The sequence below is a fragment of the Chiloscyllium plagiosum genome, unplaced genomic scaffold (assembly GCF_037043375.1).
Source record: "Chiloscyllium plagiosum isolate Xiang-an unplaced genomic scaffold, Cpla_swu_hap1 HiC_scaffold_2, whole genome shotgun sequence".
Lineage (NCBI taxonomy): Eukaryota > Metazoa > Chordata > Chondrichthyes > Orectolobiformes > Hemiscylliidae > Chiloscyllium > Chiloscyllium plagiosum.
Window position 1 is genome coordinate 129,986,597 of NW_028270140.1, and position 22,418 is coordinate 130,009,014.

The following is a 22,418-nucleotide window of genomic DNA, read 5'->3' on the forward strand; positions in this document are numbered from 1 at the left end:
CAGCAGTGCTAACCACTGAGCCACCGTGCCGCCCCAATATTGCTTTTAAAAAGATTGTTTTGGCCTTGATCTTGCTTCACACATATGAAAAACTTTCAGTTTGAGCCAAGTATATTCCATTGTAAGACTCCAAAACCCAGCAATTGTGTCTCTGCTAGTAACACATTTTGTATGATTCTTTTCTCAGCGGGCATATTATTTCTTTGTTTACATGCAAGGTTGCTGTTTCAGTTTTGTTTTGTAGAATGTCACAAGAAATTTCTTCATTATAAATTATACCACAGGGAACAAGGAAATGGGAAGGCTAGTGGTGTGGTGGTAATGTCATTAGCTAGCAATTCAGAATGCAAAATGCTCTGGGGTTTTGGGTTTGAATCTCATTATAGCAGATGGTGAAATTTAAATTCAATAAAATCTGGAATAAAGTGCTGACCTAATGGAGACGAGCTAACCATTGACATGAAAACCCATCTGGTTCACTATCCTCCTTTAGGGAAGGAAATCTGCTGCCCCTACCCCATCTTAACTGGCCTCTGGGCAATAAGTGCTGGCTGAGCTATCAATGCCAAGGAGCAAATTAAAGATAATGCTGCTCAGCTCATTGCGGATGCTACAAGTAGGAATAAAATTAAATTTTAAAAACGAATCAGAATGAGAACCACAGTTGTGTAACGGAACAAAGCATTTCAATGAGAACTGTGGCACTTTGCCTCCTTGGTAACTTTGTCAAATTTCTGCTGTAAATCATCATATTGTCAAATCTCATGGATGCAACCTTAGCACATCATCTGCTACTTTTAGTGCTGTTGGAACAGCCAACCCTCTGGGTGGACTGGGGAGGAAGAACTATTATTGGGATACATTGCTGTAGTGTGATTTCCCAATGGAAAACAATCACTCACTATGTAAACCTGCATTTAGGTTCTTCACTTTTGCCAATATCAGGTTTTTATATTCTATCTGACCTGCAACACAGGGAGGATGAGAGACATGGTCAGTGAGATTTCCAATGGATTATGTCCATCCGCATTAATGCTTCCTGTGAGGTTCACATGGAAGGGTGAATGTGAGAGATGTCCACATCACAATGTTTAAAAATTTCACACTAATTTCTTATGAAATCGAAATCCTGCTGAGTTGCTGTAAAATAACTATGCAAGTGAGTCAATGCTCGGCTCACTTGTTGGAAATTAAATTCACTGATAGTTATGAGCTGTTAACTGTATTAGTTCTAAAATTGCACAGGATAATAATATAGTACAATCCCTATGAAAAGTAACAGGAATATGACAGAACCAGAAAAAGATTTTGGATCACTGTCTCTGTGATGACTGTGAGATCAATTCCATTTACTTTGATTTGCACTGTCAGTTCATCTACCTTATACAATACTTTGTGCATTAAGATACAAAGTCTTTCAGCTTGCCTTTTTGCCATTTTTAATCATCCCAACTTTTCTTTAAACTATGACTCTATTTACTTCTCACCCTTGATTACCCTATCTTTTATTTTTGCATTTTACTGTCTTTCCTGTGATTATTGTCCTTAATTTTCTTTCACTTGTCACCCTGCTTAGGCCTCCATAGTCCCCCGAGTACCCGCGGGCGAATATGTTCCAAGACCTATCGCGGAAACCTGAAACCCCGGATAGGAGCGAACCCATTCATTTAAATGGGAAATTTACATTCCCAGCAGCCCCCGGTCCCTGGTTCTGGAAGGCTCCATGTCATATGTTCAGGCTGCGGTAAACCGCGGGTAACTGAAACCGCGGGAAATGATTCTGCAGATATGGGGGTCGTCCTGTATACATCCAAGGCTGTCTACTCCTGTAGGCACTTTAGGATAGTAACCTATATTTTATACTATCTGTTCTGAACTTCTGAACTTCATTTGCCACCTATTCTCCCATTCCGCCAAAGTATCAATGTCCTTTTGAAGTTCTACACTGTTCTCCTCACAGTTTACAGTTCTCCTCGGCTTTCCTTAACAAATCCTTGCTGACTCTGAAAAAATTAGCTAACTTTTTACTTACCTCACTAAAGGTTAATTCATAAAATAAGAGCCCACGGCGTTGGACATAGTGTATTGACATGGTAGAAAATTGGCTCATGGGCAGGAAATGGAGAGTGGGTGTAAGGGGTTATTTTTCAGGTTGGCAACCAATGACCAGTGGGGTTCCACAGAGATCAGTGGTGAGACCACAACTGTTTACAATTAATGACTTAGAGGAAGGAAGTGAATATACAGTAGGCAAAGTTGCAGACAGTACAACAATAGGTGTTAGGACAGGTTGTGAGAGGAATATAAAGCATTTACAGAGAAATGTTGATAGGTTAATTAAATGGGCAAAAAGTTAGCAAGTGGAGGAAAATGTGAAATTCTTCATTTTGGAAGGGAGAACAAAAGAAGACAACATTATTTAAATGGAGAAAAACTGCAGAAAGCTAGATCACAAAGGGACTTGGAGATACTTTACGGGAAACATAGAAAGCTAGCACAGAGGTGCAGCAGATAATCAGGAAAACTAATGGAAGGTTGGCCCTCCTTTCAAATGGGTTGGAGTATAAAAATAGGGAAGTCTTACTACAGTTGTACAAGGTACAGTGAGACCATATCTGGAGTACGGTGAGCAGTTTTGAACCTTCTTTTTATGGAAAGATATTCAGAGAAGATTCACGAGAATGATCTCTGGTATGGAGGTATTGTATTATGAGCAAAGGGTAAACAGATTGGGACTCCATTCACTTGAGTTTTGAAGAATGAAAGGTGATATAATTGAATCGTATTGGATTCTTAGGTGGCTTAACATCATAAATGCTGAGGACGTTTCCCCTCATGGGAACATCTAGGACCAAAAGACAGTCTAAGAATGATGGGGTGCTAATTTCAGACTGTGATGAGGAGGAGTTACTTCTCTCAGAGGTTGTGAGTGTTTGGAACTGCTTGCCACAGAGAGCTGTGGGAGCAAGTCCTTGTATATATTTAAGGCTGAGATAGATAAATTTTTGTTCAGTCGGGAATGAAGTGTTAAGGGGTAAAGGCAGGAAAGTGAATATGGGGAAATATCAGATCAGCCACAATTCTGTTGAGGGTCCAAATGGTCTATTCTACTCCTCTTTCCATTTTTTATGGTCTTACGTCTTAATTCTATCCCAAATAACGGTTTTTCAAAGTTTCTGCTTCACTGACCACTCTGTATTTGCTAAGCCAATGTTTGCAACTTCCTTTGAACAAGGACACAATGTTTGCAATTTTTCAAACCCCAGCCAGCAGCGTGTATGTAGGTCAAATGCATACTGAATAAGTATGTTTTTCAAAAACTGGAACAAGAATCTCTCTTTCATTGTTGGGTCAGTTAGTCTGAGGTGTGACTAGGACCTTGGAAACAAACAGGCTTGCAATGGACATTTGGGGTGTATCTACTTTCAACATGGTCACCTTTGAGAGATCATGATGTAGAGGTGCTGGTGTTGTACTGGGCTGGACAAAATCAGAAATCACACGACACCAGATTATCTTTCAATGGGTTTATTTGAAATCACAAGGTTTTGGAGCACTGCTCCTTTGTCAGATGAAGTAACCATCGCACCCAATGAAGGAGCATGCTCTGAAAACTTCCGATTTCAAATAAACCTGTTGGACTATAACCTGGTGTCGTGTGACTTCTGACTTTGAGAGATCATAATATTGTTTGATGATAAAGTATTTTTAAGAGATTAAAAATATGTTGGTGACTACCTGCCATATGTGTGGTGTGATTTGTGGAGGAAATCTTAAAGAGGAGGTCCTGATCACAATGTCTGGAACATATTCAGATAAAATGTTTAAAAAAATCCACCAGCGTAGGAATATTCTAAACCTCTTGCATTTTGGTTAGGTCTAATTCTGGTTGACAAGTAGATTCTACTGAAGAAATTGATTTAGCTCATGTTGATTTGATGTATTTTATGCTTGAAAACAAAACCATGGTTCATTGCTGCTGCCATAACCTGATGGAACATAGAACATAGAACATAGAACAATACAGCACAGAACAGGCCCTTCGGCCCACGATGTTGTGCCAAACATTTGTCCTAGCTTAAGCACCCATCCATGTACCTATCCAATTGCCGCTTAAAGGTCACCAAAGATTCTGACTCTACCACTCCCACAGGCAGTGCATTCCATGCCCCCACCACTCTCTGGGTAAAGAACCCACCCCTGACATCTCCCCTATACCTTCCACCCTTCACCTTAAATTTATGTCCCCTTGTAACACTCTGTGTCTGACTGTCTACTCTATCTATTCCTCTGATCATCTTATAAACCTCTATCAAGTCACCCCTCATCCTTCGCCATTCCAATGAGAAAAGGCCTAGCACTCTCAACCTATCCTCGTACGACCTATTCTCCATTCCAGGCAACATCCTGGTAAATCTTCTCTGCACCCTCTCCAAAGCTTCCACATCTTTCCTAAAGTGAGGCGACCAGAACTGCACACAGTACTCCAAATGTGGCCTAACCAAAGTCCTGTACAGTTGCAACATCACTTCACGACTCTTGAATTCAATCCCTCTGCTAATGAATGCTAATACACCATAGGCCTTCTTACAAGCTCTATCCACCTGAGTAGCAACTTTCAAAGACCTATGAACATAGACCCCAAGATCCCTCTGTTCCTCCACCTCACTAAGAACCCTACCGTTAACCCTATATTCCGCATTCATATTTGTCTTTCCAAAATGGACAACCTCACACTTGGCAGGGCTGAACTCCATCTGCCACTCCTCAGCCCAGCTCTGCATCATATCGAAGTCCCTTTGCAGCCGACAAGAGACCTCCTCACTATCGACAACTCCACCAATCTTCGTATCATCTGCAAATTTACTGACCCACCCTTCGACTCCCTCATCTAAGTCATTAATAAAAATTATGAACAGCAGAGGACCCAGAACTGATCCCTGCGGAACTCCACTTGTAACTGGGCTCCAGGCTGAATATTTACCATCTACCACCGCTCTCTGACTTTGACCGGTTAGCCAGTTTTCTATCCAATTGGCCAAATTTCCCTCTATCCCATGCCTCCTGACTTTCCGCATAAGCCTACCATGGGGAACCTTATCAAATGCCTTACTAAAATCCATGTATACTACATCCACTGCTCTACCCTCATCCACATGCTTGGTCACCTCCTCAAAGAATTCAATAAGACTTGTAAGGCAAGACCTACCCTTCACAAATCTGTGCTGGCTGTCCCTAATCAAGCAGTGCCTTTCCAGATACTCATAAATCCTATCCCTCAGTACCCTTTCCATTACCTTACCTACCACTGAAGTAAGACTAACTGGTCTGTAATTCCCGGGGTTATCCCTATTCCCTTTTTTGAACAGGGCACAACATTCGCCACTCTCCAGTCCCCTAATACCACCCCCATTGACAGTGAAGATGAAAAGATCATTGCCAACGGTACTGCAATTTCCTCTCTTGCTTCCCACATAATCCTAGGATATATCCCATCAGGCCCGGGGGACTTGTCTATCCTCAAGTTGTTCAAAATGTCCAACACATCTTCCTTCCTAACATGTATCTCCTCTAGCTTACAGTCCATTTCACACTCTCCTCTTCAACAATACGGTTCCTTTGTCCAAACTTTGTCCAAACTGTGATATAGAGATGTCCTGGTAGATTCTTGATGGCATGATTCATATGTTGTTGGAATATGTTCTGGCTGACAGATACTCCAAATGGTAATGAGAGGAAACAGTATCTATCAAAAATTGTCATTTCCTGTGACTCCAGAGAAAGATGTATCTGGAATCTATGCTATGGTACTAGATCCCTTATAGAACACCATCACTTGGTTATGTCAGAAAAGGAATATGGTCACACCAGGTTTGTGAATTTTTCGATGCATTGTGAAACTACTATGATTGTTGCACAGCTACAAATCGTGAAGTATTTCCAATGAAGGAGGCAGTGGTGTAATGATAATGTCAGTTAATCCCAGGCTAATGTTCTGGGTCATGGATTAGAATACCACCTACAGATGGTGACATTTGAATTCAATAGAAATGGGGAGTTGGCAGTTTGTCAAATGACCATTGTTGATTATCAGAGGAACTCATCTGGTTCACTAATACTCTTTAGGGAGGGAAATCTGGTGTCCTTCTTGGTTCTGGTCCACATGTGACTCCAAAAACTCAGGAATATTGTTACCTCTCAACTGCCCTCTAAAATGGCCTAGAACACCAGTCAGTTCAAAGGCAATTAGCAATGGGAAATTATTGTTGGACGTGACAGCAAAATCCACATCAGTACAAAAAAAGGTAAATTTAAGCCATTTGAAATGTTTCAGTGGTCCCAAAAATATCATAATGTCATGAAGGAGAAGTTGATTCATACGTGTTAAAGAAAGGACTGCCTTTAATTAACTGTCTTGCTTTTTGGTTAGGCAGGGGAAAGCAGACATGGCCGCAGTGTACTATGAGCGCAATGATGTTGAAGGTCATCATTTTGGTCCTTGGTCAGAGCAGAGGAAGGAAGCCACCAAAAGTTTGGATGAAACTTTAAGAAGCATGAATATGAAAATTAAGGTCAGAAAAATGACACATGTCAATCTATACACTGATTGCTTCATCAACAAAATTATACTTCTGAGGAGATCTACTTTTTACTTCAATCAGTGGATGCTTGAACACATCTTTAGAGTCCTACAAAATTATGTTGACTTTGTTGACTCTGTGCGATAGTGCAATATGGGAGGCAGTGATTGGCAGTCTGTTTTACATCCTGCTACATTTCATTTCCATTGAAGTTAATGTTTCTTTCTAGTTGGCCCTTATAAACTATCAGACAAAATCACAATACTCAATGTGTGTACACTTAAGCCTTGCTTAACAAATCTGTTTCGGCCAGGGCTCAACAAATCAGATTCACTCACATGAATCAGAATGTTGTAGGTTCAAATCCCACAAAGTTGCTACATAAATGCAAGACTTTAGTTTCTTATAATTCCTCAAGGTAAAATATGTCAACCTACTAAATGCAGATATACTAATAATTAGTTGGCAAGTTATATTTTTATGCCAGAAAAGAATTGAAATGGAACTGTTTAAAGTTGGCTTTGTATCATCTGCAATTGTATTGAAGCAGGGTGAGATTGATCCTTTAATGTGAATTCAAATTGCTTCTCATGAAACAATGTGCTGACAGTTTGAAGATGTCATTCTGATTGTTCAATGTGAACCATAGTATTGTGAACATTTTTACAAATCTTAAATACTCACAATGTTTAAAATTTGAATTTCCCATTGAGTAGCGGGGAGATTAATGTAAGATTTGATGTTCAGAAATTTCTACTGTAAAATTATGACTGACTACACAGTTTTGTGTACACAACTCATATCTTAAACTACAGAGAGGAACGTTTCCTTCTATGCTTATTCTTCATTGCTGTCTGCCTGTGATATTCACTGGTTTATATAGAAGCCGCTATCCTGATCTCAAAAAGGCTTCCTTTGCCTTCTTCCTCGTGTTAACATAAAACACATTAGCCTTGAATCTAGGAAAAAGTGCTATTTTTGACCTTAATTCCCTTTTACCTTGGAAATGATGTGAAATTTGCAGCTCTATGATATGTAACCCAACACCTGTACCCCACATTCTGGGATTTTGGAAGATTTATAGTCTATTCATGTTAAACTCAAAGAGGGTTGACATTGTCACTCAGTGTAACTACCTTGCAGGGTCTTCTCAATACACCATGTACCATCTCAGTTTACCCTGCAACATTTTCATAGCAAATCCTTGGAAGTCTTTCTTTCATCTGTAATAATCATACCAGCCAGGCTTATCCAAATGAGGCATGTGACTGCAGGATATGTCACATCTTTTACCCTAAGTTGACTGTGTCAAAATATGATTGTATAAACCTCTAATGTATCAACATGCTGTTTTGTTTGGTAGCATTATTTATGAATTAATAGGATGGCTACAGTACGAAAGGAGGTCATTCAGCTCATCGTTGTCTGACCTGGCTCTGTGCTTGGCAACTGAAATGCTGGATTGGCAGGTTGTAGGTCAGGGTCCTGAGTAAAGCTGCTGCAGTGGCACATGGTTTGCATTTGGGCATACATTTCCTAAGTTTACAGAGCAGCTAGCAAACTCCTTCATCTCCAGCACATACCAGGGACACCTATTGCTGATGTACTTCAGAAATACATGGGGAAAAGAAACCTAAATCCAATTATTGCTCTTAAGTATTAGTTGTAGTTTCACCTGAGGCAGTAAAATTACTTTAAATTGTTTGCAACTTCTTCTTGTAATATATGGAAAGGGAAAAAACAAACTCAGGACTTACTCTTTTGCACATTTTGCAGGAACTGGGTCTCCAGAATGAATTGAATGTTATTCTGTTTTCGGACCATGGAATGACCGACATTTTCTGGACCGAGAAGGTCATTGAACTTGATAAGTACATAAAGATGTCAGATGTACTGAACATGATGGATCGAGGGCCTATAGTCAGTTTGTGGCCTCAAGAAGGAAAACTGAATGAGGTAGGCAACAAACTCATTGCAATGTATCTGAGTGGGACAAGGGATCTGAGGATAGATTTCAAGATTCGTCAATTTGATTTGCACTGAGAAAAATTGCTAATGCCATGCTGTCAGCAGGAAAACATCCTATAAGAATGTCAGGATTATGTATAAGAATAGAAATCATAGGAGCAGAATAAGGCTGTTTGGCCCACTAATTCTGCTCCATTATTCAATCATGGCTGACAAGTTTCTCAACCCCATTCTCCTGCCTGGTCCCTATAACCTTTTATCCCCAAGGATCTATCTATCTTTATCTTAATGCACTCAATGACTTGGCCTCCACAGGCCCCTGCAGCAAAGAGTTCCACAGATTAGCCACCCTCTGGCTGAAGAAATTCCTCCTCATCTCAATTCTAAAGGTCACCCCTTCACTGTGAACTTTGCCTTCAGGTCCTAGTCTCTCCTGCTGGTGGAACCATCTTCTCTATGTCCATTCTTTCCAGGCCTTTCAGTATCCTGTAAGTTTCAATCAGATTCCCCCTCGTCCTTCTAAACTCTGTCACGTACAGACCCAGAGTGCTTAATTAATTCTCATATGACTAGCCTTGCATCCCCACGATCATTATTGTAAACCTCCTCAGGATCCCCTCCAATGCCAGCACATCCCGCTTTAGATATGGCGCCCAACGCTGCTCACAGTATTCCAAATGTGGTCCAACCAGAGCCTTATACAGCCTCAGCAGTACATCTCTGCTGTTGTATTCCGTCTTGAAATGAATGTTAGCACTGCATTTGCCTTTCTAACTGCCAACTGAACCTGCACGTTAACCTTAAGAAAATTCTGAACGAGGACACCCAAGTCACTTTGTCCTTCTGATTTTCAAAGCCTGTCCACATTTAGAAAATATTATGTGCTTCTATTCTTCCTACTGAAGTGCATAACCTCACACCTTCATAAATTGTATTCCATCAGCCGCTTCTTTGCCCACTCTCCTAGCCTGTCCCAAGTTCTTCTGCAGCCTCACGACTACCTTAACTACTGGTTCCTCCAACAAACTTTGTGTCACCTGCAAACTTTGCAATACTGCCCTCAGTTTCTTCATTCAGGCCATTAAAGTACCATGTAAAATGTTGTGGTCCTAACACTGATCCCTATGGAATGCCACTAGACACCAACTGGCATTGTGAAAAAGATGCCATTCTCCTTACTCTCTGCCTTCCGCCAGTCAGCCAATCCCCTATCTATGCCAGTATCTTTCCTCGAACACCATGGGCTGTTGTCTTAATTAGCAGCCTCCTATGTGGCACCTCATCAAAGGCCTCTGGAAATCCAAATAGATCATGTCCACTCACTCTCCTCTGCTTAACTTGCTCATTACCTTGTCAAAGAATTCTAAAGATTTGTCGGGTATGACCTCACCTCGATGAAGCCGTGCTGACTCAGCCCTATTTTACCATGCATTTCCAAGTACTTGGCAACCTCATCCTTAATAATGGACCCTAAAATCTTATCAACGACTGAAGTCAGGCTAACTGGCCTATAGTTTGCTGTCATCTACCACCCACCCTAAGGGTGGCTAAGGGTGGTTCATTAGCCATTTTCCAGTCCTCTGTGACCCTCCCTGACTCCCGTTATTCCTGAAAGATCACCACCAAAGCCTCTACAATCATCTTAGCTATCTCCTTCAGAATTCTGGGGGGTAGTCCATCTGGTCTGGGCGATTTATCGGCCTTCAGACCTTTCAGCTTCCCCAGCTGTTTAATGATGGTCGCGACACTCATGGAATCATACAGCACGGAACCAGATCTTTCGGTCCAACTTGTCCCCATGCCGACAAAGTTTCCCAAACTAAACTAGTCCGATTTGCCTACGTTTGGCCCATATACCTTTAAATCTTTCCAACTGGCTTTTAAATGTTGTAACTGTATCTGCATCTACCACTTCCTTTGGCAGTACATTCCACTTATGAACCACCCTCTGTATGAGAAAGTTGCCTGTCAGATCCCTTTTAAATCTTTCTCCTCTCACCTTAAAAAATGCTGCCTAGTTTTGAATTCTCTGACTCTCTTGAAATTCTGGTATGCTGCAGGCAACTTCCTCTAATGCAAAGTATTCAGTACATTTGCCATTTCCTTGTTCCCTATTACTACATCTCCACCCCCATTTTCCCATGTCTAATGTCTACTCTTGCCTCTCTCTTACCTTTTAGATACCTGACAACTCTTTGCCATCTTTTTTTATATTACTAGCTAGCTTACTCTCACATTTCATCTTTCGTCTGTTGCTCTCTTTAAGTACAAGATTCATGACAAATGGTTTGAAAAACCTATTGGCACTCACTGTACTTTTAATAACTCTACCTTGTAGTCCTCTGAACTACCACATTGGCTATAATCAGTTAACTCATGACAAACTAATAATTAAATTTGGACAATCTGTATGAATTGGTATTACACCATAGAGCGCTTTGAACGGGGCAGGTCGAACCTGTGTGAATATTTTAATGTGATCTTCTTCTCAGAAGGAAGACATTTTTATCAGGTGAGCACAATTATTGTAGGGCTAGAAAGATCAGATCAACATCGTGCTGCAAGTCTTTACCCCTAATGGTCCATTTTTTTTGTCCAAATTAGCCTGTAACATGCTTTCAATGCAATAAATAAAATGTCAGCAAAGACCAAATAACACTTTAAATCTATTTAAGGGCAGCTCCTCACTCCTAGAATAAACAACAACTGATCTAAATATCCTGTGGACATTTCATGCCACACAATGTAACTGTTTCTCTCTTGTTAACTGTTCATCCCTAGTTTGTCTTGGTGGACATGGAAAAATACAAGAGCCGGTTATCTTGCAACTGTTCTGAAGTGAAATCATTCATTTCATAAACTATTCAAACACTGCATTTTAATAATAGAAGCTTCAGTTTGATTAAGGTATTTTGAATGAGGTAACTCAACTCTACGTGACCAATGTAATTTCTTTGATTTTACCAGTTGTATAGCAACCTTAAGAAAGTTAAAGAGATGAACGTGTACAAGAAAGATGAAATTCCAGATAAATATCATTATAAAGGTGGCAAATTTGTAGCACCACTTACTCTGCTCGCTCAAGAAGGATGGTTTATCTCTGAGGTATGGTGAAATAATAATTTTCTAAGTCAGAAAGTCTTTATGTTTGCATTGTGAAGTGACAAATTTGTATTCAGTTTGTGCATTCTGAACATCCACGTCTCTTAGAAGTCATGAAGTGTTGCTTTCCTTGAATTAGTTGGCTTGTTGTCAGAACTAGCATTTGAAATTAAGATAAAGAGTTCAATAATTTATCATCTTGCATGAAGTATTTGGCTTACTTGTGAAATCGTCACAGCAGTCATTCGGCCCATCGAATCCACACCAACCCTCCAAAGAACATCCCACCCAGATCCACCCCTCTTTCCTATCCCTGTAACCCTACATTCCCCATGGTTAATCCATCTAGCCTGCACATCCATTCAACACTATGGGCAATTTAACACGGTCAATCCACATAACCTGCACATTTTGGATTGTGGGAGGAAACCAAAGCACCTGGAGGAAACCCATGCAGACATGAGAAGGATGTGTGAACGCTGCATAGACAGTTGCCCAAGGCTGGAATCGCTGTGAGGCAGCAGTGCTAACCACTGAGCCACTGTGCTGCAATGTCGCAAATTCCTTCAGTTGGTAATAGCATTGTCATGTGAAACTGTAAATATTAGCAGGAGTGAAAATGTAACCAAGCCAAAAAGAGATTTATTTTCGCTGATATTGGAGGCTGGTGACATTGTACAGTCAAATGCTTTAAGTGTAATTATCTACAATAGCATGGAACCCTACTAACATTTATATTCAGACTTGAATATACGTAAGAGAGCAATTTGTTCCAATTTCATTGGATTCTTAACAATTTCTTAGATAGCATAACCTAAATGTGAAGCCAAATCAGAAACATAAGCAGATGACCTTTGACTTTGGTATGCTTTTTTATAGTAATACTTTAATTATACCAGCTAATCATATTTATGATTGAATACTGCTAATTCCAAACTCTTAAGTACAAAGGACGAATAGACATTAAATGTACACAGAAATGCAAATCATAGAGCACAGATAAGTAGATAACTGCACCATGTAAAAGATAGTCATAAAATGTCAGCAATATCTGATATATATGACAATACTAATTACCTGACAAAGGGACAGTGCTTTGAAAGCTAGTACTTCCGAGTAAACCTGTTGGACTATAACCTGGTGTTGTGTGATTTTTAACTTTGTCCACCCCAGTTCAACACCAGTACCTCCACATCACAGCAATTACCTTGGACTGTCAAGTATTAATCTAGTGAATTGTTGGCTTTATAACTACTTGTGTCAGATCACTAAACCAAACAACAGATTGTTTATCATTTCTAAACACAGTTTAAAATGTGCCACTAATTTATTGATCTGATCTAACAACCTGTGGATCTATTTTTAAAAATATTTGTTGTCATATAGATTCAAAGGAGATGTGAGGGGCAAGGTTTTTACACAGAGTGTGATTTGTGTCTGGAATGTGATACCGGGGCGATGGTGGTGGAGGAGGCAAAAATTATATGGTCGTTATAGATAAGCACATGAATATGCACGGAATGGAGGGATGCAGACCGAGGGCAGGCAGAAGGGATTAGTTTAATGCATGTTCAGCACAACATCATGGCATAAAGGGCCTGTTATTGTGCTGTACTGTTCTATTCAATGTGGATTGTAGAATTATGCTGCATGGAATGGGAACAGTCTTGCTGCATAGCTTCTAGAAATCCCTTATATTACAACTGACACCAAATGACTATGATTCTGCTCATGGAGTTAAATACAATTAAAATAAAGGGTTGTTTGGATCTCAAACAAGCAAGTAAGAGTAGCTCTTTGTTAAGTCCCATGATTTTCAGATTAATTCCTGAGTTGACGTTGGTCAGCATTTTCCGACAGCCAGATAATTATTTCTGCGGTTATGGATGGGAAGTGTGTGTGGGGACCCTGTGGAATCCTTGGCTTTCGTTCCAATCCTTTGCGGGATGAGAGCATTGCTGCCTGTCCAGCATGTATTGCCTGTCTCTAATTGGCCTCGAGAAGGTGGTGGTGAGCTGCCTTGGTAAACTGTTGCAGTCCAAAAAAGAAGGCATGGCTGACTCCAGAGGAATAATCTGGGAAATTGAACACGCTGCTGGGCAATTCCCTAAGCATGGAACTTTCCAAAGGAGCCTGTTAAATTGAGGAACTTGGAGAATTTAACCGCTGATAATAAATAGTTATGCAGGGGAAGTTAGACTGTTAAGTTTCTAGATTAACTCCCAAGTAACTATTTAATTGAACCCGAACTAAACTTCCCCCAGACCCTGACCAGATATACCACTTACACCCCTGAACCCTACACTCCCATGGCCACTCCCCCAGAATCTGACACACCCCTCCTTTCTCCCTGTGAGCAAACACTCTAACTTCTCCAGGACTGGATCTGAGGCCTCGTTGTACCCATAGACTTTGATGCTTCCCCTCTCACCAGCTGCCTGAAGTACACCTCTCTCCCCAAACCCAACCCTTGAGACCTGATAAACCCTTGCCCCTTCCACTGGACCTGACTTTACCCCTCCTCTGGCTACCAGACACAACACCCTTCCCCCAACCCCATCCCCTCCTGCAAGTGACAAACATGACAAACATAAGAAAATGTTGGTAGTTGACACCCCAGCTCCATTATTTCCCGCTTCAGGACCCATCCACTCCTGCCCTGCAGCCAGGCCCGATATTATCCCCATCATGTAACTGACATCCCCCTCACCCTCAGGACTAAGGATTTGCTGTCACAGCTGACCCTTTGGGGTCCAACTTCTACAGCCGGACCCAACGCTAACCTTATCACACCCCCAGGAGCCAACACCACCCTCCACCATCTCTTACTTACATCCCTTGCCACCCTGGCAACCTACCCACCTGACACACTACTCACTGACACTCTGCCCACTTGGCACCCTACCAATTTTGCACTCTACCCCTGGCACCCTATGTGTCCAGCACCTGACCCACATGGCACTCTGACCATTACCCACCCAGCACCTACCTCTGGGAACCTGCATTAGCTTAGCTACTTGTCCTTTCAAAGCAGCTGTCAAGGTGACTGTCTGTGATGCGGAGGGTTTACATTTCAGAATACAGCAGCTGCCAGACGCATAAAAGGGGATGTTGTTTGCTTTCTGTACTGTTCTATGCTAAAATGGACTGGTCATAATGGAAGTATGCATCTGCATCTCTGACTCAAATCTGCATGTTAAATCCGTCTCATTCTGTTTACTAAAGCCCTTATGGTTTCCTGTTCCATCATTTGGGCAGAAGAAATGAAGGAAAATTGGGTGAGTATAGAAGTGGACCTAATTTTAATTCCACTTATTTAAACTGAGGGAATAGGATAATGTAGGGCAGAAACGTCAGCACAGACCTGTTCACCCACATGGATCATAAATTCTTTGTGATTCCCCTTGCTGATTCCCCTCTGTGAGCTGATAAATATAAGTGCAGGAACAGATAAATCTCTCTCAGATATATCTTTTTCTGGCAGAAGATTCTAAGTCACCACAATTCATACCTAATCATGACAATAAATTTTGATTAGTGTCATATAACTCTGTTCCAAAAAGGTCATTTTTACAGCTCCAGCTGATTGCACTTATGGAGACGCGAAATCAGAATTTATTGCAATGTGGAACTAGAGGGAGCATAGTCTGTTAACCCAGTCTGGGATATTAAAACAGAGCACAATAATCCACTGTGGAAATGTTTGCTTCAAGAACAGATTTTTGTTGTTTATTGCCCATAGAACCATTGATATTCAGACTTATTCAGAATCTGGATGGATCTGTTCAAAGTAATTCAGTCATTCTCTTTGACATTCCTATCAATGTATTTGCTTTCTCAGTTGGCTTTCCTGAAGCCACTTCCATTATTCCTAATTACCACTGAAAATAAATGATGTTCGAAAGGTATGCCCAAGGTCTGGAAATAGAGCTTCCTAGGGGAAGTCTAAAGTTCACAGAGGTTAGAAACCTGCTGAAATAAGCAGGGTATGCATTGTACAAACTGAAAATGCTTGAAACTCTCACAGGTCATGCAGCATCTGTGAGGAGAGGAAAATATGCATCATGTCAACGCACTTTCATAGGAACTAGAAAAACGTAGTGATTTTAAACAGAGGCAGGAAAATGGGTAGAGATGTGCAAAGAAGAAAGGGGAAAGCAGCAGGGGTTAATTAATTGATGGTGCAAGGCAAAAAGGATGATAAAGGGACAAGTAAGGAAATGAATGGTGGAGGTGAAGTCACCATAGTTTAACCAGACTGTAAAGCTGCTGTCTTCATTAGAGAGAGACAACTGGTGAAGGTTTAATCTGAGGGTCACCACACCTCAGGCAAGGAGAGAGGTTGAAAAGCTTGAATCCTCTCAGGTAACCTCAGCCACTACAGGAATTGAACACACATTGTTGATGTCACTCAGCTTCACAATCTAACTGATCCCCTTGATTGGGTTAAAGGCGGTGTAAATGGCAAAAGGAGATTCAGAGCTTCAGTTATATTTTCCAGTGTGTAGTGGTACAATGAGAATTGCTAAAAGATCTGGTTCATTTTTTGACTATTCTCTAGCAATGTACAGTTATATTTTTGGCTGTATTTCTTTCAGAATATACAGAAGTTGCCTTATTGGGCCAATGGAACAGATGGCAAGAAGGGTTGGCAGCATGGATGGCATGGCTATGACAATGATTTGATGGATATGAAAGGATTCTTTCTGGCCTATGGACCAGGTAATCATTTGATACTGTTCTCAAATTTGTAAGTTGACTTTATGAAGAGAATTTTAAGTATAACAAATACAACTTAAATTTATATATTGTCTTACATAATAAATCATGCAGGGAAACATATTTTGCGGTTTTTGCATGTCCTCCACTGCATTCCAAACCACTGGCAGTTGCTGTTCAGAAATCAAGGCTGTATGTTCTGGAATTTCACCAGTAAACATCTTTGCAACTCATCAGCTAACCACCATACTTCCAATTTGTTCCCATTTCCAGGTTTATTTTGGACCTCAAACCAAATTGAGGGCCCCTTTTGAAAGTGGCATTGTTCCATCATTCCATTGTAACAAAACCAGAAACATTGAATGAAATGTGTGTACTTAAATTGAAGCAACATTTCTGGATGTGATGATATACTCTGCTGTTCCTGCTAATAGGGGCACCGTTGAATTCTCAGTGAATTCCAATACTTCTCTATAGAATTAAGCACAATTAAGATAGGGATGCAATAAACCACTCTAAGTGGCTTACTTCTTTAATTTTCTCCCATGAGGATGAATGAACAAAGTTTTACAGGAATAGCATAATTTCTAGGTTCTCCTCCAATTCATACATTATTCTGATTTTTAAATACATCACCAAATTCTTTAGCACTGACTGGTTCAATATGAAAGCAAATTTACAACTAATGTGAAAGCAAACTAAATAACAGATTTGGAAGGAACACACATCAAGGTCTGCCAAAGTGCGTCCCCGCATGGGTTTAAGGACTGTTTTTCACCAGTGCAAATCTTAAATTGGATTGCTATAAGATGATTTTTTTTTTTAAGTGTCCAATTTTGACAGTAGCCAAAACGCTAAACTTTGTAAAACAATTTCATGACTAATTCAGTTTTTATGTTGTTCAGATTTCAGATCAAATTACAAGGCACCTCCAATAAGAGTGGTTGATGTATACAACATCATGTGTCATGTTGCTGGAATAAATCCATTGCCAAACAATGGTACATGGTCCCGAGTGAAATTGATGCTGAATAACGGTGTGAATTTGTCTTGCACTGCAAAAGTTAGTGTAACTGTGTTGACACTAATGTTGGGCTGGGTCTTTTTCTGATTTGATTTCACTTAATTTTTTAAAACATTTGAATTGAACTCTGTGATTTTTACTAAGATTGTTCTAATTAATTGTCTTTGAATATTCAAATAATGTTTAATCATACTGTCAAAGCGTTGGACCCTAATAGCTTCCTACTGAATGCTGTAAAGTGATCCTTTTTTGAGTAAAATGTCAATGTTTTATAGTCTATAATGCACAACTAGTTGAACACCTCCCATGCATACCCAGAAGTAACAATCCTACCATCATCCTGACTCTAACACTTTGTACATCCCCTCCTCGCTTTGGCAGGAGTGCATTCAGCCATCTTGGCCCCATGCTGTGAAGTTTCTTCATACATCCTAATGCTTCATTCCCTCCCTCTCCTCCTCAGAAATCCTCATTGATTAACAGCTCTTTTAACAAGCTCTCGCTCAGACTTCATGATTTCTTCTTTAACTTTATTTAATCTTTGTCTGATGATGTTCCTGTGATATTTTTCTTAAAAAATGAAAGTTGTTGATCTGATGCAAGTTGTGTTGCTAAAGAGTTGATGTCCTTCCCGGACATGATAGTTCCTAAGATAGCTCATTCAGAACAGTCCAGATGACAGCATCAAGTGGAAATTTAATGAGTTCCAATATTATGGTAGCACCAGAACACTGTTCTTCTTGCAAGATCGAGGAGACATTTGGTTGGACTTTACTTCTTCCTTTATTTGATAGAATGCTATTTAGCAAGAGATTCAGAAACTACATCATGATCCTTTACTCAAACTACATTTCACAATGCAGTCTAATTATTGTGGGGGAGCTCCTTAAGGGTAGATAACATCCTATTGGTATTATTGCGAGACTATTAATCCACAGATTTAGATAACATTCTGGGGACCTGGGTTTGAAACCGGCCATGGCAGATGGTGGAATTTGAATTCAATAATAATCTAGAAATAAGAGTCTAATGGTTAACATGAAACCATTTCCGATTATTAGGAGAAAGCTCATCTGGCGAACTAATATCCTTTAGGGATGGAAACTGCCATCCTTAACTGGCCTGGCCTACATGTGACTCCAGACAACTGCAAAGTGGTTGACTCTTAAAATGTCGTCTGTCCAATTAAGGATGGGTAATAAATGCTGGCCCAGTCAGTGATGCCCATGTCCCATCAATGAATGTACAAAAAGAAACTCTTCTACATTCTCTCACTAATGAGTGAACAGACAGGAATGCTCATGTTCCAATTAGATGTTTTTTTTTCCCAGTAGAACCATTGCCAACATAAGAAAGCATTGAGTTTGGCATTTGCCCTGGTTGGATTAAATATAGAATAATTCTGCACTTTGATGACATATTGTTTTATAAAATTCCCCCATTTCACTGCCTGCCATAAATCACATCAAAATGTTTGGTCAACTTTCAGGTCACTAATTATGACAAGATGGAGAGCATGCATTTTGCAAGTTGTATTGTACTAGGCTCCAGATTGTCTGCTCCTTTGGTTAAGAAATTAGGTGATGGGTGAGCCCAGTGAGGGAAGTGACATGTACCCAACAGCCATTTTGATGGCCAATAAGCTATTTATAGACTCAAGTTGGAATTTTTGGCCTTTTGTTTGAGGAAATCTTTCCTTAGGGAGCTGCCAGCCGATAGAGACTAGTTAGCTTAGAATCAGGGTTTTGGTATATGTTTGGGCATCTCAGCAGGTGCCATGCTGACATACCCCGATGTGAAGTGGGGTGCATGGTGACAGGATTTAAGGTGCTGGGGGAAGGGGGAGTTGGGGCAGCCTGGGGAGGGTGAACAGTTGGCAGGGTGAGTTTAAACTTCCCTCTCCTGCACTGGAAGTGGCAAGAGCTGGAGTGCTTCAGGCAGGCTGACTGCCTACAGTTTCAATCCAAGAAACAGGGATAGGGCTGGAAATCCCAGAGATGGTCCATCTGGAACATCTGGAAGTCATCCAACCCCAGTGAAATTCCAGGCCCTTTAGTCACACAGTAAGCCCTGACAACTGCAACCTTGAATAACCTAATGTATGCTCCTCTCCCTGCACTGTAACAATCATATTCACAAATACAAGGAGCGATTTTACCAAAGTCACTTCTCTGATGCGCAAGAATACGAAAGTTGAATGTGTTGTTTCAGTTCATCTATTGTTCCAGAAACCCAGCAACAATCCTGGGTTGTCTACATTCAAATAAGGATGAGCCCATCAAACTATAACTGCTCAGCTCTTGCTGTTGTTGCCTGGAATGAAAACCCCATCACAGAATTGTCACACAGTATACTCCCAGTCCCATCAAATTTAACTTGCATACCGTACAGTGTCCATAGCTGTCAATCTGAAAGGTTAAAAATCACACAACACCAGGTTATAGTCCAACAGGTTTAATTGGAAGCACACTAAGCACACAAATCAATTTGAAAGGTAGCCTACATGCAACTCAGACCAGTTGGTCTCTCCTCAGTAACAAAGAACTAGGTGTTGGGAGACCAGGCTCTTTGCAAAATTTAGTATTGGCATAACACACTTACTCAGATGTATTCCTATACCTCCAGGAGCCAGTGAGAATCTTTTAACTGCAATGCGAGCAATCCAGCTACTAGTTTCAAGATCACAAACCCCAGTGAATCAATGTAAACCCTTTACAATGCATTCATCCCCAGTTTATAACACCCACTGTCCTTCTGAAGGAAGCTTGATAATGATTCAAATATCATGAAATAACAAAAGAAAAATGGCTCATAACTGCCACTTACATGAAATGCAAGAGAAGTTCACCTTCAAACTCATACCCCAGCATCCACAAATATCATTGATTTTGCCCATTCTCTGTCAGAAGAAGGCTGGGAAGAATGTGGCCAAAAGAAAACCTCACTTTTAATCCTGCTTTCAAATCCAACCATTTGCCAGTACATTCATAGGCTTCTTATGAGATCCACTCATCTCGATGCAAGTCTGTCGCAGAGTTGCCTCATGGATCTATAGTGTAGACTAGCAAAATTTCCATTTCAAAGAGGTCAGTTCTTTTGCTTTATTGAAATTCAAACCTTTCTGGCACAAACAGGGATTGTGAGACAGGTGTGAATCAGAATGAGCCAACGTTTGCAGTGATGATAGTGACAAGGCTGTCCTCAATCTTTGCCTTTACTGTGTAAAATTGCTAGCAACATTTCTGGCAGTCATACATGCATTAAAGTTGCAAATCTGGAATAGTTGCTCGCACATGCACCTTACTCCACCACATGCTGCACTATTGCAATATTAACAGATTCAAACAACACATCTTCAGGTGAATTGATGTGAACTTTGCTTTCTTCCACATTGGCCTCACGGTAAACATTATTCAAAATGTTAAGTGTGATGCATAACTGGGTGTTTGATGATGTACTAGCTCCAAATTACTGCAGAAAAACTGTCCAACCCTGAAAACTAAACTGATATTGATGATCAGTCCCTCATGATAGAATGTAAAAATTCTATGAGTTGTAAAGAATAAAAGCAATGTTTGTGTTTTGTAGAAGTCTGTTTCTCATGTTTCTAATTTTAAGTGTTAAGTTTTAAATTTAAACCCATTCGTATGTCTCAAGCTATATTTCACTTCTTGCAAACCAATTAAAGACTGAATTAAAATCCATGATTTTTAATTCCTGGTTTGTTGTCTGGGAGAAATGATTTAAGCTAATTCGCTGATCAGCTTCCTTGGTGACTTCACTTCAATGGAGATCACAGATCCTCTCCGGAAAGATCCAGTTTCAAAGTCATCTTGGAATTGGGAGAATTGCTGTTCTAATACCTGCTTCATCATGTGGATAGCTTCCCTTGACGGCAGTGGTGAGAGCCATCCTTTCATTGTTGACTTCAAAACCAATAAATGGATGAGTCCTATGAAGCACTGAGATTAAAAATGCGAAGGAACTGGGAAAACGTGCCCAGCTGGGCCATTCCTGTGCATGCTGGACCTGAAGTAGAGTTAAGCTGCTGTTCAAACATATATAGTTATAATCAATGACATTTTTATGAGAAGAATATGTCCTTGGTATACATAGGTGGAAAATGGAAAGAAATAATTAAACAAAATTTATATCTGAATTGTTAATTGCTGAACGCTTGTTAATTTTACTGTTTAAACTTACAAGCTCCTGGTTGTAAAGTTAAGCTCTTGAAAAAGAATGTTTTCCTTAATTAAAATATGTCACTGAAATGAATGGATCACTTGCCATGAAATTATTGCAAATCTGTTTCTTTCATTGTACAACTAGAAATAATTGCATTTGGTAACATTTGTAGCAACAAATTTAAAGAGTCACTCAATTTTACTTTTACCCAGTGCTTGTTAATTCTTATCAATTTGTGAGAGAATTGTGCTGTGTCCTGAGATTCCCAGAAGTCTGAAATAATCATATTACTTAACACAGAAACTGAAGCGTGTGTGTAAAGTATATTTTTCATATCTTCACACGTGGGTGGCAAAAGGATACCATGTTGGTTTGTTACATACTGTAGTGCGGGTAAGACAGATGTTTGCATTCTGGATAAACAAGAATACATGCATGTAGTAATAAAGTTCATGAATAATTTTGGAATAATGACCTCCCCATTATAACTATGTTATAATTCTTTCTCCTCTCTGCAATTTCCATACAAATCTGTTTCTACTTGATAACCCATAGAACTACACTGATCATCTTTTATATTCTTCATAATCTAGCCAAATAGATTTTGGCTCTTGATCCTTCTGTGATATCTGCTGTCTTCAGCATTGCCATTTCTCCTTAATCAATACTGCTGCCCCTCCTCCCTTGCTTCATTTTCTAACTTCCATGAATACCACATATCCAGTAATATTTAGTAATCAGTTCTGACCTGGGAAGTAGGTGTTGCTGCATGAGATGGGTATAAAAGTGGATTGCCCTGTTTAGCACTCAGACACACAGATATATTTTATCAAAAGTCA

The 22,418-nt window shown here is 40.1% G+C and overlaps 1 protein-coding gene across 1 annotated transcript in view; it reads left to right on the top strand.

Annotated features, from left to right (window-relative positions):
- Window positions 1–21,669, top strand: part of enpp6 (ectonucleotide pyrophosphatase/phosphodiesterase 6) — a 46,613-nt gene extending 24,944 nt beyond the window's left edge. Inside the window, exons 4-8 of the mRNA XM_043705594.2 lie at window positions 6,431–6,572; window positions 8,358–8,537; window positions 11,517–11,654; window positions 16,250–16,373; window positions 17,276–21,669. Of these exons, the coding sequence (XP_043561529.1) occupies window positions 6,431–6,572; window positions 8,358–8,537; window positions 11,517–11,654; window positions 16,250–16,373; window positions 17,276–17,481 (790 nt within the window). The 3' untranslated portion in view covers window positions 17,482–21,669. The remainder of the gene's footprint in view (window positions 1–6,430; window positions 6,573–8,357; window positions 8,538–11,516; window positions 11,655–16,249; window positions 16,374–17,275) is intronic.
- The last annotated feature ends 749 nt before the right edge of the window (window positions 21,670–22,418 follow it).